The sequence below is a fragment of the Manis pentadactyla genome, chromosome 3, assembly GCF_030020395.1.
Source record: "Manis pentadactyla isolate mManPen7 chromosome 3, mManPen7.hap1, whole genome shotgun sequence".
Lineage (NCBI taxonomy): Eukaryota > Metazoa > Chordata > Mammalia > Pholidota > Manidae > Manis > Manis pentadactyla.
This window is the reverse complement of record NC_080021.1, coordinates 58,763,953-58,782,717: the sequence shown is the minus strand read 5'-3', so window position 1 is coordinate 58,782,717 and position 18,765 is coordinate 58,763,953. Positions and strand designations below refer to the sequence as shown.

Sequence of the window (18,765 nt, the reverse complement as noted above, 5' to 3'; positions counted from 1 at the left end):
ATAATGGGTCTTGAGGGGGAGCTTATTCACACACACCAGGGCAAGAAATTTGAAAAGGTATGTGTTGCTATGTTACCCTTTTAACTCCAAGCCCTTCCCATCTCAATCCTATTCCCTGTCTCTGGCTCTTTCACAAAAAAAATTAAGAATGCGATTATAAACATTAAGTTCAAACGTTACTTACCAAAGTGCCAAACCTGAGTATCTGAAAATTAAAAATTGCACAGTTGCCTCTTGATAACCATCATGGTAGCTGTGAGCTGACACGGTGTGAAGAGTTGCAGGCACGTGGCCCTTTGCCAGGGAGGCCATGTCCAGAGCACCCAGATGGCCCACACACTCAACAAAGAGGACTCAAATCCATGTTGTCTGATACCAGGTTGGGGCTTTTTTCACTGTCCCCAGGAATTCCCCTAAAAAGGCTCCTAGAAACAAATGGCCATGAAAGTCCAGGTGGATACTGTCCAGAGCAGCATTAGAGCACCGATCTAGGGGAAGAGGCAAGGGAAGCATCTGCTAACACCCTGAGCAGAATGTTCACATAGCCACCTTCCCTCAGCAGCTATGTTTGATGGATGTGTGCTAAACAGAGGAAAACAATCTAAAATCAGTTGACAAGTTAAGTTTTGCTGTGCTTTATTTTTATTTGTTTGGTTTTGTTTTCTTTCCTGAAACTGCCCCATGGTTTTCTGTCCATTAGAAAACCCAGGGCTCCGGTCTAATCCCCAGTTCTCAGATCACACTGCGCCCTTGTTTTATAATAACCCAGCCTTCTCTCAGTCTAGAATTTTTTTCTGGACTGAAGGTTAGTTAGATTGAATTTTCTGAAATGAAGGACCAAGGTCATTTCCTCTTATTTCTTAGTGATGTGCCCTTAACTGTGAAATTTCCTATCAAACAGCCCCACTCAGTGGACATCTGTGGGTACAGATGAGGAAGTTCGGGAAAGACTACAGCTGTCATCAACCATGGGGACCCCTGAATGGGAGACGGGTGTGGAATAAAATAAGACAGTGAATTGGGCTATTTGATTAGTGAAAACTGAAAAGTTCACTGCAGGACCCAGCCTGTAGCTGATCAAAGAACAGTGGGGCGGGAAAAAGACTGAAACATGCCCCAATCCTCACCTATTTTCTTCAGGTTTCAATGGATGTTTCTATCCAATGATTAATCACAGACCTCTTTACTGAATATATGCTTAGTAGCAAGTTATTTTTAAAACACAAAAATTCCTCCATAAGGGTTAGATGCTTCTTCTAAGACAGTCTGTTCAAAAAAATTCACAGCTGAAAATCCAGCTAGCCACATTTCCCAACTAACCACATTCTCTAGGCAACTCTACGCCATCGACATGAGCACAGAACGGACAACAGTGCTCAGGGCTAGAGGTTTTTCATTTGAAAAGAATGCTCTCCCAAGTCAGTAATCATTATTCTGCCAGGTTTGCATTTGGGTGATTAGAAGATGGATATGTTTTTCTTCCCCAGTCTCAGGAGGCCCAGGTGCTGAAACAGTTGGCGGAGAAGAGGGAGCACGAGCGAGAAGTCCTTCAGAAGGCTTTGGAGGAAAACAACAACTTCAGCAAAATGGCGGAGGAAAAGCTGATCCTGAAAATGGAACAAATTAAGGAGAACCGTGAGGCTAATCTAGCTGCTATTATTGAACGTCTGCAGGAGAAGGTAATCACAACCAAGTCCTGAGCAGATGCACATTCGTGTGTAACACAACTGGGTGAACTCCCAGTTGGGGCACCTGAGGACAGCTAACCCGATGGGTAGGGCCTCCCACTGTAGCACTGGCTTCCTGGGCGCGCGACACGGTAGACTAATGGGATCCAACATCAAAGCTCACATTGTGTCAGATGTTCCAGCGGCGAGTGCATTCTGGGAGGTAGATGCTTGCTTTTCAAAGGTATAAAAAGGCTTCTGTACAAACCTTCAGAACCAATATGCTGGAAAATATTCAGCATTTCTTACAGATAGATAGTACTAATAAATAACATAATATTACATAATAAAACATTTTAATAATTATAATGTAATAGTAAAATGTATAAATCAGTTGGAAAAATGTATTTGTCAGAAAAGAACAGATTATGAACAGTGGGAAACCCACTATCTCCATGTAGGAAAATCTGCATGGAAAACTAGGGTTTAATAATATTGCATGGAACCAAAGCAAAGGAGAGTGAGTAGGGAACGTTCACTCCCTCCAGTTCTGGTACCCAGTGCCTCTCTTCTTGCCAACCTGAACATTCCTGTCAATCAGGATGAGCTGTGCTGTAGATCCTTTGGAAATATTCTCTCTTTCCCTTTTATAGGTTCTATGTTATGTATGCTATGCTATGTATCCACTCTTAGAACTGTCATTGTGCTTCACCTAAATGTGTCAGGTCAGAATTTGGAGGGGGCATAGCAAGTTCTTTGCAGACATGCAGGAGAGCAAAGTTGCATTCAGTAAAATTTACTCCCCTGACCTTGAGCCAATCAGTCTCCCTCCATTTACACTAAGTGGTACTTCTCTACAAGACTGAGGAGATTCCTGCTGACCAGTGCTGACCATGGATAGCAAAGAACCTCTAACGTTTTTTATTCAGGATAATTGTGACTTGCCCTTCATCTCATAGCCTAGCCCCACAAATATCAAGTGCATTTGCTGGGAATGTGGCATGCTGATCTATTCCGGGATTCTCAAAGACAAGTATTCAGTGCAAGATTTTATATCATTAGCAGTTGAGGAACATTATTACTTCTGAAATTACATATGCACACTTAGAGCATATCCCTCTTAATTTCAATTATAAAAGACTTCATAAAATTTGTATTTTTAACTGCTATTTCCAGAAACGTTATATATACATTTTTTAATATGTATCCATTTTCTTTTTGCTATCATTAATGCACAATTACATGAACAACAACATTATGGTTACTAGACTCCCCCTATTATCAAGTCCCCATCACATAACCCATTATAGTCATGGTCCCATCAGCGTAGTATGATGCTATAGAATCACTACTTGTCTTCTCTGTGTTAAACTGCCTTCCCCGTGCCTCCCCCTACATTATACGTGCTAAAAGTAATGCCCCTTTTTCCCTCTTATCCCTCCCTTCCCACCCATCCTCCCCTATCCCTTTGCCTTTGGTAACTGTTAGTCCATTCTTGGGTTCTGTGAGTCTGCTACTGTTTTGTTCCTTCAGTTTTTTCTTTGTTGTTATACTCCACAGATGAGTGAAATCATTTGATACTTGTCTTTCTCTTCCTGGCTTATTTCACTGAGCATAATACCCTCTAGCTCCATCCATATTGTTGCAAATGGCAGGATTTGTTTTCTTATGGCTGAATAATATTCCATTGTGTATATGTACCACATCTTCTTTATCTATTCATCTACTGATGGACACTTAGGTTGTTTCCATTTCTTGGCTATTGTAAATAGTGCTGCGATAAACATAGGGGTGCATATGTCTTTTTCAAACTGGGCTCCTGCATTCTTAGGGTAAATTCCTAGGAGTGGAATTCCTGGGTCAAATGGTATTTCTATTTTCAGTTTTTTGAGGAACATCCGTACTGCTTTCCACAATGGTTGAAATATTTAACATTCCCCCCAGCAGTGTAGGAGGATTCCCCTTTCTCCACATCCTCGCCAACATTTGTTGTTGTTTGTCTTTTGGATATTGGCCATCCTAACTGGTGTGAGGTGATATCTCATTGTGGTTTTAATTTGCATTTCTCTGATGATTAGAGATGTGGAGCATCTTCTCATGTGCCTGTTGGCCATCTGAATTTCTTCTTTGGAGAAGTGTCTGTTCAACTCCTCTGCCCATTTTTTAAGTGGCTTATTTGCTTTTTGTTTGTTGAGGTGCATGAGCTCTTTATATAATTTGGATGTCAACCCTTTATCGGATATGTCATTTATGAATATATTCTCCCATACTGTAGGATGCCTTTTTACTCTGTTGATGGTGTCCTTTGCCATACAGAAACTTTTTAGTTTAATGTAGTACCATGAGTTCATTTTTGCTTTTGTTTCCCTTGCTCAAGAAGATGCATTCAGGAAGAAGTTGCTCATGCTTATATTCAGGAGATTTTTGCCTATGTTTTTTTCAAAGAGTTTTATAGATTCATGACTTATATTCAGGTCTTTGGTCCATTTTGAGTTTACTTTTGTGTATGGGGTTAGACAATAATCCAGTTTCATTCTCTTACATGTAGCTGTCCAGTTTTGCCAACACCAGCTCTTGAAGAGGCTATCATTTCCCCATTGTATATCCATGGCTCCTTTATCGTATATTAATTGACCATATATGCTTGGGTTTATATCTGGGATCTCTAGTCTGTTCCATTGGTCTATGGGTCTGTTCTTGTGCCAGTACCAAATTGTCTTGATTACTGTGGCTTTATAGTAGAGCTTGAACTCAGGGAGTATAATTCCCCCCACTTTATTCTTCCTTCTCAGGATTGCTTTAGCTATTCAGGGTCTTTTGTGGTTCCATATGAATTTTGAACTATTTGCTCTAGTTCGCTGAAAAATGCTGTTGGTATTTTGATAGGAATTGCATTGAATCAATAGATTGCTTTAGGCAGGATGGCCATTTTGACAATATTAATTCTTCCTATCCATGAGCACAGGATGTGTTTCCATTTATTGGTATCTTTAATTTCTCTCATGAGTGTCTTGTAGTTTTCAGAGTATATGTCTTTCACTTAGAAACATTAGATTTTAACAGGCAGTTTATTTTTCTCTGTGTATTTTCACCCACCCCATGCCCAGCACCTCTCTGCACTTTTCCCCACTGTCCCCCAGATTCAGTCTCTTCCCCCATTCATACACACATGCATATGTACATACAGTTTGCCCAGGAAATAATCAACCTGTGGAGTGTTTAACATCCCTGACATCAAGATGCAGTATCTCAATGGTGGGACACAGGCACCACAATCTTTTTTAACTCTCCAAATGATTCCAGCTTATAGCCGGGTTTGAGAATTAGTAGCTTATATCCTATTCTGACATAAATCTCAGCTGACAGTATTCTATTCCACACTGAATCATGCAGCTCAGATCATTTTTAGGAATACTTTTCCCCTTATACTCCATGGTTACAGAGACAGTTTTCAAATCTAATGGGATCTTTGGTCAGTGTCCCCCAAGATCTGTAAACTTCTTTATAAAGTGGAGATACTTACTAGGGAACCCCAAATTTACTTCCATTTGATGTATTTTACAATATGTTGTAGACATGATGAAAAATTTTGTTTTTCCAAAAAAAATAGTTTGCGTATTGTGTATGTGTATACTACAACTACTTTGCTTTTTCCTAAAATACGACAAAGCAAGATTTTTATTATGATCAATATCTAGCCTTTTGTTTGAATGAAATTACTGCAATTAAATAGAAATTTTAAAAAGGATCAATAATAACAGTAATGCTGAAAATGTATGAAACTGCCAACATAGCCTAAGCTGTTCTGGAATCTGCCACATCAAAAGATGATTACTACTGAAATGACACCTATTAATGTGTTAATCATTCAGTGAGTATTTACTGAGTCTTACTATATGCTTAGTGACCTGGAAGGGAGTGTAATATCAAAGGTGTTTACCAGCCATCTCTTTCCCAATGCAGGCAATATAAAATCCAGCAAAAAATAACATAGCAAAATTTAGAGAATAAAACAGTATGTGATATGGGCCAATGTAGATGGTAAACACAAAAGCACTGAAGAAAGTCAGTAAAAAAATTAATCTACATCAAGACTAACACACTAAGTGCCCACCATTTTCACAGCCCTCACTGGCCCTACCTGTAGCCCAAGAGATGTGGTACAGTCCCACATGAGCTTTTGCCAGCCATCTGCCTAACGCCCAAGCCCTCGGCCCTTCTCCTCCTCAATTAAGAGAATTGAGCAGGTAAGCAGATCATATTCTCCCATGGTACCTATGATGGTATCCTCAGTGTCATTCAGTGATAAATCCCCCCAAACCTCTTGGAGTCCCAGCTGTGGTAGATCACAGCCTTTAGCTAAAACTGAAAGCCCAAAGCAATCGCAGTCGCACTTTAGATTCTACTGAAGAGCTCTTGAAAATAAGAGATTCTAAGTTAATTGCCTAGGGTGGAACCCTGAGATCAGTATTGCTTTGAAAGCTAACCAGTAGACACTAATACTTAGCTTGAGTTGAGAAACCACTTAGCTAAAGGCTTCTTAAATATGCTTTGCTATATTGTCATGAATTATATTTAAATGCTTTTCTTCCTTCCAAGAAGAATTTTGCACCCTATTTTTTCATTTCCATTTTTGTTTCCATAGCACCTCATCTCAGCACTCCAGCTTATTGTATAGAAGAGAATCCCATGTGGAGGAGGAATGCCTGTGCCACAAGACATATGCCTATGCCACTCAAGCTGAGTGACATAATCATATCCAGGACTCAAAACTGTAGGCTGTGGAATATGACTGACACTCTAGTGAAGCTGAAAGCATTCTTATTCTTACACTAGCATAAGAAATACAGACAGAGACAGAAAGGAAAACACCCCTTCTTGCCTTGCAGAAGGGATTAAAGAGACACTTTCTTCCTCCTCTAACATGACTTTCTTCCCCTAACACACTCAACAGTATCCTGCAGAAAATTCACTCCCTGACCCTTTAGGAACCCTGAATAGCAGCAGCTCTCTCATCAGACCCAACCAGGATCTGTAGTTAGAAGTTAATTTTGAAAAATCTGTTATAGCAGGTTTAATCATTTTAACAGCAATACATAACATTCATTAAACCTACAACTTCAATGCCATAAATGTACATCTAATTACCAATCTTTTGATGTCAGCCAGGACCTTTTTCAGAAATGGATCAGTTAATTGGGATCCCATGTCTTTGTTTGCCTCCCATTATTGACAACTATATCACATTAGCCATGACCACCAGTCCAATTTCTTTAAAACTGAGGACTAAAGAAATCTGCAGAGCAATCCGGATGTAAAATCTGTACAACTATCCCCTGAATTTTACAGTTGGTCCACCCAATGTCTAATAATACTTTATTTTCTCAAGTATTTCTAAAGCTTCTCTCCACCCTCACAATTTTCCATTACTGTAATACATAATGAAATTATGTAGTTAAATTTTCAAATGCAGCTAGTGAATAGGCTTGGAAATATTATGGACTGCAATAAAGCATATCACTCAAGCAGTGGGAGGAAAAATATGTGGAAATAACACGGAAAAACCTGCTAGTCTCAAGGAACCCAACATTTAGTAAATATCAGATGGTAGGATAATAGAGGAAAGGGAGAATGTTAATTATCTTAGCAGGTCATTGAAAGGAACTGCTCCTGAACCTTGTTAAATTTTCCACTTAATCCAAATCATGTCACATTTTCTTGCTTTTATAACTCTACTGTGCTATTCACTAGCCAATGTCAAGACTACCCAGCTCGTAATATTGTACCAAATACCAAAGGAGCTTTCAGTAGTGTTCAGGATTAAGAGAAGAAAATATCCAGACAGCCTTTACAGCTGCTTTACCCTACCCAATCACAAAGTACAGTACTTAGGAAATAAGAGACATTGTTTTAGTAATTGATCGTTTCAACTCTAACAATATAGAAAAGGTCAAGTGGAAACATTATAGCCATAATTTTAGTTATGACCGTATTATATAAGATGATGTGGCTTAAAATGGTTAAAAATATTTTTCTTAAGGGAATAAGAGTCTGTAATTCTTTTGCTAAGGAATGATATTGATGATGTATAACTCTTTAGATACAGATTTCAACATCTATCAATTCTCATCTATTATAAAATTTCGTTTTTCTCATCTGACATTTTTTTTTGTTATTCTGATTCATGAATGCCATTTGTATAACTACTTACTATTGAACATGTCTGATAGAAGAATAATGAGAGGAAAAAGGAGATAAAACTAGCCTTTATTGATGGCTTGCTATCGGACAGGCATTTCACATGTACAATTGCATTCAATCCAAACAATTCTAAAAGGAGATAATCTTATTACCCTAGTTCATTAAGTTCTGAGAGCACAGAATCAAGATTTGAACCCATGTGTCTTTGATTCCAGATTTTCATACTAAGCTAAAGCCACAACTCTTTGTCAATCATCAAACACTGCCCAGTAAGCAGGTTTAGCAGCAGCATTGAAAGTTCATACTCCAGTGACCACTGCCAACATCCGGATGTATGAAAATGGGCTTTCCTGACACTCACAACTCACTCCTGACCCCTCTTTTGTATTGCAAGTGCCTAGTTATTAGTAAAAAGAACAATTTCTAATGATGTTGACCTCTTCTTGCATTTAAATAGACTCATGTAGCAGAATTTTATAGGTGAAATTGATACCCTAGGTCATCTAGTTCTAGCCACTTGTTTATTGCTGATACCTTAGAGGCATTAAGGGGGACATTAAAAAGTAAAGAAAAAAAATAAAAGATTTCATATTTCTTGGCGTCCAGTATAGAAATCTCTCTAATCGTATTTTCTTAGAAAATCAGAATTTTTCAAAAAAAAAACACCTTTCATACATTTTTGCATATCAATGGATAGTTACAATGGTAAAATGCTATTTATTGCACTTCTCATATATTGATGGGAGGAAGGGGATAAATTGCAAAGAACATTGTAAATGTACATCTTCTACAGTCTGTCTAGCCCTCTATGTGTCTGTCAGTGCCTGGCAAATATTAGAAACCCAACGAAATGAATTTTATCAAAAAAATAGCCTTGACTTCTTGATGAGCTTTCTTGGAATATCAAAACTACCTTAGTAACCTCTGGACTGTAGGTCTCTGACATTTGCAAGAAGTTTGCTGATTAAAAAAAAAAACTGTTGAAAATTACATGCCTACTGCATGTTTATCTTCAACTATCTCACATTTTGATATAAAGTCACTTTTTAATTTCATGAGTATATATTTGATGCTTTGAATGCAAAGTTTTCGAATAATAGATTTACTGAAATACTTGAAAATAATATTTTTTCCTAGAAACTCAGAACTTATTTCAATTTCTCTATTTTTCATGTTATCTCAAACTCACAGATTACATTTTTGTTCTTCCCTATGTCAAAATCCTTTTCTTACAACTAATTTTGAGTTAAGTTTGCTCCAAAGTAGCCTAATATTACTAATTTTAATGCTTCCTGTTATATTATCAGTTTGAGTTTGTGTGAATCTTTAGACTTGAGGCTTTCTCTTTCTAGCCTAGTGATGGTCTGGGCCTTTTCTCAAACATGATCAGAGCTCAGCTCTCACTGATCGGTTTCTTCCTGCATGAGAAAAAGACTGTCCATCTTTTTCCTCCTAATAACAGAAAAGAAGGAAGAGTCAGCTACATCCCTGCTAATTCCCCTGTGACATTTCCAAACAGGACATGATTCTCTATATACATGCTTTTTTTCCCTTCTCTTCATGGATTTTGAACATACATAAAAAGCTCATTTAAACCAATTAAGTAAAATTGTTTTTATAAACTCTTTCTCTAGAGTCAACTTCCTGCTTACTCAAATTCTGTATCTTTGAAGGAAGTATATGGTGAAATGCCTTTTTCTCCCAGAACGTACATTTGAAAAGGCACATTTTTCCACAAAACTATAAAATTTTCTCTTCATGCTAACACTGAGGTTCCATGGCCGTGGGTAGGAGGGTGAGCTATAGAGCGAGGACGCCCAGGTTTGAGTCCCAGCTCCGCCTCCTGCTAGTTATGGGATCTGGGGCAAGTGATTTAGCCTTTCTTCCTCTGTAAAACGGGAGCCGCAGGATGGTGTGAGGATGAAGGGAATTATACAAGTGAAATACGTATTTACGCAGAACTAGAACATACTCAGTACCTAGTAAGTGCTCAGTATTACAAAGAGCCCTGTAATCCCCTTGAGATTAATAGAGTTTAATAAAAAGATTTACTTTACAGATTGTCAAGGTCATTGCCCCTAAACTAAAGGAATCTATAGAGCCACAAGAAATTTCTGAAGCTACAGGGGAAAAAATAGCAATATAAATAATACTCTTAAGTCTAAAAGTAAAGAATTCTAATAATCATTATCATTTTTAATTTTAAATTCACAAAAAATTATGTGCACCTATGATATGCTAAACAATGGGCTGATTAACCCAGGCAGAAGTGTGTGCTGAAAAGTACTGGATCCATCTTCCCTCCATCAGTTCCCTCCTCAGAAAGTTCAGTTCCCAAACCAAGTTTGTCACATAAGTAAACATCTACCAGTCACGTGCTATGTGCCAAATACTCATCTCTACCCTTCAAATGTAACCAAAGTGAGAAAACCACAGCCCTGGCCCTCCCTGAGCTTACATATAAGCATCTGCTCAATATAGCAGATAAGACAAGAGCAGAAATGCCCAGAGTACAAGTTCAAATAAAATGACTACATTGCCCCATAAGAGGAAAGATTTATGCAGCTGATCAAATGCAAAGTGAGACTACTTTCAGTTTGCAGTCTCACAAAAATCTTCATGAAGAAAGAAGTGACTTTACAGAGTGTGAAGAGTGAGTTGCTGATCCTGACCAAATGGAGATGGAAGACTAGGAATCTCAAGCATTGAAAATGGCATGGAAGGACAATTCTGTTAAACTCAAATATCAAGTATGTGTAGGATAAAGGTGAAGGGCAAGAGTGGAAATGTCATTTGGACTCAAGTTTTGAAAGGCCTTGACTAACAGGCTGAGTGTAGGAAGCACACAAAAAGCCTTCTTCCTGCGTCTAATCTGGCAAAGGGTCCGTCGGCAATTATAAAGCCCTTAAAATATTAGGGAAAAGGAAAACACTGACATTGAAATGAAAACAACAACGTGATGTTTTATTGCTCTCTTCTGGATTTATACAGCAGTCATAATATTCAGAATTCTCTTAGTCATATGACCTTCTGATCAGTATTAATCAAATAGTTAAATTTTTTTAGACACTCCTAAGTCTTGTAAGATCTTTTGTAATGTGACACTCACCAGGTCCCATGTTTTCCTTCCTTGTGAAATAAAAAACCTACCATAAGGTAGACATCAAACTGGGTGGCTCCCAGTGAAGAGCACTGTACGTGAAGGATAGGCAAGCCTGACTCTCCAGAGCAGGTGGCGAGGCCCTGTGACATCGCTTCTCCTTCTGTCTTTCAGGAGAGGCACGCTGTGGAGGTGCGCCGGAACAAGGAACTCCAGGTTGAACTGTCTGGCTGAAGAGATGGAGGGTATGGCACGCCCCACCATTAGTAAATCCCCCTGCCTATATTATAATGGATCATGCGATATCAGTATGGGAAATGTATGACATGGTTTAAAAAGAACTCATTATGAAAAACAAAACAGAATCAAAAATAAAAAAAATCAATGCGGTCTCTTTGCAGAATGTTTTGCTTGATGTTTAAAAAATACCTTGGATCTTATTTTGTAAATACTTACATTTTTGTTAAAAAATACAAGTATTGCATTATGCAAGTTATTTCATAATCTTACATGTCCTGTAACAGGCTTTTGATGTTGTGTCTTTCCACTCAAATGAATTTGCTAGGTCTGTTCTTTTTGAAGCTCCCCATGTCTAACTCCATTGCCTGCCCTTTTCATCCCAACAGAAAAATGAGGTCAGTAGACAGTCTTTGGTGCTAGAAACCCACCACTGCCTAATGACCTAGATGGCTTTGTAGTCTGTGAACTTGGTAAGATCATACCTAGATTACAGGTAGTAAGACTCCACATCAACCTCCACATTTGTTCGCTCATAATCTGCCTAACAACAAAGCCAGGCCAAGAAAAAGCTACCAATCATAGCATTTACTTCTGCTTTGATTAGATTATGTGCTACAAATGTGTTTTGTCTTTCGAAAGGGATGGATGAGAAGACAGATCTGAGATCATTCTGGGTGGAAGCAAACTGTTGAACCTTTTAAAGTGCTGTACACAGATCCCAATCCAAACGGTTCAAGCAGCTGTGAAACGCTCTTCATGAAGTGGGCTTAATTCTCTAGTTTAAGTTCTTTTGATGGAATGAATTAATGTGTCAGGTGGCTTATTTGTGGATGCCATGATTGATGATGTTCATTTTAAGCTCTTACCTATAGTACAAGTACATGATGAGCCTGAATATTTTTCCACTTGGAAACTGTGAGCTGGTTGTTGCATTAAAACACACACGCAAACAAAATCAAAAACACTGCGGACTTTCACTCAAGCTGGTCTTTCTTCCCCAGTGTGAGGCAATCCTGCCTATTAAAAACAATACTTCATCTGTAAGGACTGGCGCAGTTAAGGGGGCTAGGCAGGGCATTTGTGCCAACTAAGAGACTCACCAGACACCTACCATAAGTACCTATCGCAGTTTTGAAGTCGTTTCTCCCCCAACTCCCAACTCCTGAAGGTTGCTGCCTGCATATTTACTCTTCATTAGTGCTATTTTCCTGTATGTCATTGTGAGCAAGCTGTGATTAATAAAGAATTGGAGTTCTGTGAACTAATAAAGGTTTGGTCTGTTCTCTTGCCCCTTTGTGCTCAGATTTTAAAAGGGCGGTCATTGGATTAGACAATCTCATAAGCAAAGAGACAATAATTACAGTTTGAAGGAAACCAGGGCCCTGCTGATTCACTTCCCTTCTGTAGCAGCAGGCAGCATCTCTTTTCTGCCTCCCTCTGGCAGGCCAACACAGCAGGAGAGGTCTTCAATCTGTTCCCCTTAAGAACATTCAGAACTGAAGGCGATACCATAGGTTCAGACCCAAAATTCTAGGGAAGGGAGCCCCTTTCGAACCACTTGGAAGGTTCCTGGCACCACCTCCTGTCCTCCCATGTGGCCACAAGACACCTTCCCCAGCCAGTTAAAATGTGATTTTCCTGCCATACTGTTGAATTTTGCACTGCCAATAAACATACTGCACACATGGACACAGCAGGGCCCTGTCAGTGACCCAGATGGATCCTACAGGACCAAAGGAACCACATCCAGCTTTAGCAGAAAATCATAAATAATTGAAATCACACAGACTTATGAATAAGTAAACTGGGCTTTAATCCATAGGAGCATTAACAAGCCAAGTTGAGGCCACCTGTCTCTATCTCAGGTATCTTTTATTTGTAGGACTCTCAACACTGCAACAATTGGTAAACAGGCTTAAAAACATGAGTTCCATGCTTTCCGTTGGGAAGTCAGTCAAAGCTTCTGATTAGCATACAATAAGTTGTATTTTCATACTGATTTTTATATAACTTAGTTCAGAAAACATTAATTGAAGGGCTTCCATTGGGCCAGATCCTGTGACTAAGCTCTGGAAATATGAAAAAAAATGATCATGAGAAGCTCACCGTCTACTTGTTCATTTTGGCCTAGAACTAGCACATGGGCTGTTTGGGTCTGTCCTTGCAGCACATTGAGGAGAAACACATAATTAAGCTTCCTGATGTACTAGAAATAGTTGACAAACCTCCCTTACTGCTTTGCGGGTCCCTACATTGGAACTGCTGACCAACCACCGCCTGGTCCTGAGGCGGAGAAACCAAGGCACAGAGGGGCAAGGGATTGGCTGCAGGGCACAGCTTCCCCTTTGCAGGGTTGCCCTCCTCAGCAGGAGCTCCCCAGCAGGCCGTCCCAAATCTCCCCACACTGGGGAAGACGGGTTATGTCTATGAAGCTGCCTCGGAGCAGTGGCCCTAGTATTTTAGCATACATATTCATAGTCACTTGGAAGGCTTGTTAAAAACAGGTTGCAGAGCCCCAACAGCAGAGTTTCTGATCCCCCAGTTCTGTGTGGAAGCCTGAGAGGGTGCACATCTATCACGTTTCCAGCTGATATGCTGCTTATCTGCAGCCTAACCTGAGAGGGCCCACTACAGAAATGAAATTGGCCCACGGGTGTGAGTTCTTGGTGATGGCTGTACTGGCCAATCTGTTTCAGTCAGGACATGTTTCCCTGCAGATGGGACGTGAAGGGGAACTCATTCAATCTTATTCAAAAGCAATCCAAGAAGACAAACTACACCTTGCAGGATAATAAACCAATGCCAAGAAAGCATCTAGGAGCTGGCGTAGGACTAAGAGACATTCAAATCATGGCACCAATGACCAGGTGTCTCTCACACAAAATAATATTTCAAGAGAGCTTAAAGTATCTGAAGATGCTTCTGACACTATAAGAGGTGAACTATGATGCCATTTTGTGAATTATCCAGTTTGTTAGCCTGATTCCACTTGAAGATTTCTTTTTAAAGACAGTCTTATGTTTAAATTGTGTACATGACTTAGAAATGTTCTGTGAAGAAAATTCACATAATCCCATTAGTTTGAAGATTTATCCTTCTCTCCTGTTTCTATGTTCAAAAATACATGGAACAACTGAGGGTTGACCAACACTGTTTCTTCTTTGGAGGCAAGCACCAGCCTTTACAACACTACTAGGGAAAAAAAAACAGAGGTAAAGATGTATGGAGAGCCACACTCCACCACAGCCACCAAGGGAGAGAATGAGAAGTGGAAACGTGGTATCCTTGACTTTGGCAACCAAATCACCAATCACCTGTTGCATTCCAACCCTGCACAAGATGATTATCCTTGACTTGTAAACAGGTAATTTGCTGAGAAATTGCTAAGGCAAACACAGAGCCCAGAGCAAAACTAAGGGCTCCGACCTCCTCCCATTAATTTCCCCAGGGGCATCTTGGATTCCTCACTGTCCCCACCACCCACCTCCAATTAATCATCAGGTGGCATTAAGTTGACCTCCAAGTTGTTCCTCGTTTCTGGCTTCTTTTCTGCTTCCATAACCAAGCCCTAGTTTGGGTTCCATTAGACTCTCACAACAACCAACTAACAAGTCTCTGCTCCAGTCTGCAGCCTCCTCTACACTTGGGTCAGTCTGTCCAGTGCTCACAGAATAAAGTCTGCACTCCTCTGCATGGCACTAAAGTACCCCACCATCCCCCTCTTTTCTCGAGGACATTACTCCCCTGGGACACCAAGCTATTCATTCTGACATAGTGATGACATGAAATTTCTGGCCTCCATGCACATGCTATACTCTCTGTCTAGAATTATCTTCACTACAATATCAGTGGGAGATCAGGCTGAAGTAAAAACCTGCAAAATCTCAGTGAAATAAAACCACAAAGGTTCATTTCCTTTTCCTGCTATACATGTCCAACATGGGTCCCTGGGAACACTGCTCACTCTGGGGCTGAAGGCCAGAGGAGCTGCCTCCGTCTGGAACATGGCGGGAACCATGGAAGAGGGACCGTGGAAGCACAGGAAAGCACACACTGGCTCTCTTAAGGCTTCGACCCAGAAGCAGCACATCACATTTCAAAATGTGACTGAAGCAAGTGATACAAGCACATTTTAACTGGAAATGAGCAGGAAAGCACAGTCCCATCATCAGCTCAGAAGGAGGAAAGCCAGAAATGCTTGGTGAACAGCATCAATGCCTACCACCCTACTGGTCACCAAATATTCACATACATAAAGTGTTCACACTGTCCCTAAGATAAAATCCCCAGGTCCTATCTGGCCATGACAGCAAGTTGAGTGTTCAGGGTCTGGGTGGTGCACATAAGATTCTCTCTAATCAGTGGGAGCATGAGTCCTCCTGACCAGAAACAAATAAAAAGACAAGTTATCTTCCCCAGCTTATTCAATGTACAATGGTAAACTGGGAAGAGGATAATCACAATAAACATACTTGTTCTAAAGAGAAATAATAAGGACTACATGGCATTCACTGATGGTAGAAATTCAGGCCAGACACGGTGAGGGCCCTCTACACTCGGGATGGAGAACTTACCTTGCTTCTATCTCCATTCTGCCCCAAGAGAGGAGCTCCCAGGCCACGGCTCTTGGCTCTGTCCTCTGGGCAGACTTCCTGCTCCTTCACGCTCCTTGACCACATTTACAGGGGCCGCTGGACAACATGCCCTCCAGAAGTATGAGCAGCCTTGAGAGCCAGCATGCTGCCCACCAAACTTGTGGATCCAGGAATCATTCGTTTTCTCTGATCATCATATTAGTCCAGATTCTGGGAAGAAACAGACGACACACTATGACAAAGGGGCAGGTGAAGGGAATTTAATGAAGATTCTATTGTAGCAGAATGGTGTATGTGGATTAAAAGAAACCAACAGAGGCTGGTGAAGCACGTAGGCTGCGCCAACAGAGAAGAGCCTGTGTCCTACCTACCCAAGGCCTGGAGACCCAGGAAACAGGTGTAACTGTAGAAGAAGGTGCTAACCAGGGGCTATGCCTTTCAGGAGAGGAATTCAGTGTCTAACAAATGCAGCCTGGCAAGGAGGGATCTGGGAAATAAATGTCCCCACATCTTTCTTCTCTCACCCTTCAATTTCTAGCCAAGGCCTCATGTCAGCCACATCTAACAAGAAACCAGAAACAAGGGCCCCAGTCAGTGCAGTGTGGGAAGTCAGCCTCTGGGGCTGAGCAAGAGGAATAAAGGTAGAGAGCATCTGAGGGGCCAACAAGGGGTCTGGCAGCCAGCAGCACAGACCACGGACTGATTCGGTGAACAGTACTAATGACAATGCTGATACTTTACCACTTGTTCGTCATGAGCTTTGTTCACTAAATATTTTCAGCTTCCTTCCTTCTGGGATTGAGTGTTCCCAACGCTTGGCGTTGGGTAAGGTTGTGGGGCTTGCTTCGGTCAGTGAAATGTAAGAAGTAACGTGGGTCACTTCAGGAGGAGGCTTAAGAGCATATTCATAGCTCACCATGCCATTTTCCCTGGGCTGCTGTGACCAGGCATGAAGAGCACAGCCCCCATCTGCCAGAGACACGCAGCATGAGAGAGAGAAGCTCTTCTTAGTTTAAGCCCCTGAATTTGAGTTATTTGTTATTTCTCAGTGAGTATTAATGAATTGAAACTCTTGTCATCACCACGCAGGTCTAGCCAGCCACATCATCCCTAGTCTGAAGCAAAGTGTTTCAGCAGCTTTCCAGCGACTTACGTATCTTCAATTCATTTGAGCCCTAAAGCCAGAGAGATCAATCAAAGCCAGGATGCTGGGAGGGAGGCCCTATCTAACCAACGGAACTATTCATCTCAGATACTAAGAGACAAATCGTATCTCTTCATTGGCTTATATTGTTGGTAAAGATAAGTCACCTGCATTGTCTTAAAGGATAAGAAGGAAAAAATGGGAGGGGAGAGGTTTGCTAACATTTCATTTCAATCGGCAGGTACTCCAAGAAAGTCTTTTCAAATCTGCCTATGATAAATGGGTTACTTCACACCCTAAATACCCATAAATAAATATATCGGTTAGTCCCATAGCAGAATGACAGACACTGAGCCAGACTGCACCCACACAGTCATTGGATTTATCCCTTCTCTCCCTTTTGGAGGCACACGCAGCTGTTCTCTCTTCCTCACCCCCCTCAGTCCAGTGAGGTCCATCTTGCGCCAAGGGGCAAGCATGTGATGGATATTTTGGGGGCCAGGTCCAAATCCAACTGGGCCTCTCTGCAAACTTTCAGGTTTGCATTAAGGACTCAGGTCTTTGAAGAAGAAACACTATCCCGTATCCTATTCTAAACCTATCATCATATTTTTTCCTATCCATCTCCACCTTATTCAAATTTCTAGAAGCTGTTTCTCTTCCTTCACCTCCCATGTACCCTTCACCTACCACCATCTGCTTTCTGCTCTCAGCTCTCCAGTGAAACTGCTCTCGCCAGACCAATGGCCTCTTGATTGTTAAACCAAATAGAAACTCCTCATCTGGCCAAATACTGCTAAGGTCAGCCCCAGGTCCTCCCTTCCCTAAGAGCCCCACTTGGTTTGGGAGCCACCTCTCCTATGGGCTGCTCCCCAGGCACCTTGTGCGAATAATGTAGTTATCAAGGGCCTGGTCCCTGGGGTTCAAGCTTCCTAGCTTCTGACCCTGGACAAGTTGTTTATCTTCTTTAAATTTCCTCACCTGCAAATTGAGGATGATATGACAGTAAATGCTTGTAGTTGATTGAATCATTATCTTCAATTCTTCACTCTCTCCATGTGTCTTTGCCTCTTGCCAGAGGAGGCAGAGTCTATCTTCCTACCCCACTGATGTTGACTTTGACTGTGTGTCATACTTTGGCCTATAGAATAATAATGGATTTGACATTAGTAAAAGTTTTTAGTGTGCTGAAGCTTGCCAGTTTACACTCCTATAATCTGTCAGGAAAACATGTCATAGCGGAACAGCTGTAACAAGGGGAGTGTGCAGACACATCAGCAGACCTGGACCCAGTCAAAAGCCTGGAGCCAAGCCCAGCTGGCTGACAGCCTGAATAAAAAAAAAAATGCAAGTGAATAGTATGAGCCACCAAGATTTAAAATGGTTTGTAACACAACATTACTATGAGATGTTTAATATAATGTCTGAGAAGATTAAATGAGCTCATATAAAAGACCTTCACACAGCACAGTAAACATTCAATAACTGTTAATTATTAATGTATATCATTATTAACATATATCACTACTGTATTATCATTTCTGTTTGCTTAGCTGTTTCCCTCATTTAAGCATAAGCTCCTCTAAGGCAGAGTCTCTAATTTACTGTTGAATCCCTAGTATTTAGCAAGTATTTCACACACACACACACTTTTGGCGAGTTAATGAATGAATGACCAAAATGAATTAATGAATTCAAATGAGAAAAATATTTAGTGTGGTGCTTGGCATATGTATTCAGTTGTAAACATTAGTTCCCATCTTCTTTCCTTTATAGTCTGATAGTATCTGCTTGGTTTTAAATTATTTGGGCTTGAAG

The 18,765-nt window shown here is 40.6% G+C and overlaps 1 protein-coding gene across 1 annotated transcript in view; it reads left to right on the top strand.

Annotated features, from left to right (window-relative positions):
* Nucleotides 1-12,477, top strand: part of STMN2 (stathmin 2) — a 50,807-nt gene extending 38,330 nt beyond the window's left edge. The window contains exons 4-5 of the mRNA XM_036887517.2: nucleotides 1,488-1,679; nucleotides 11,143-12,477. Coding sequence (XP_036743412.1) covers nucleotides 1,488-1,679; nucleotides 11,143-11,202 — 252 coding nt within the window. The 3' untranslated portion in view covers nucleotides 11,203-12,477. The remainder of the gene's footprint in view (nucleotides 1-1,487; nucleotides 1,680-11,142) is intronic.
* The last annotated feature ends 6,288 nt before the right edge of the window (nucleotides 12,478-18,765 follow it).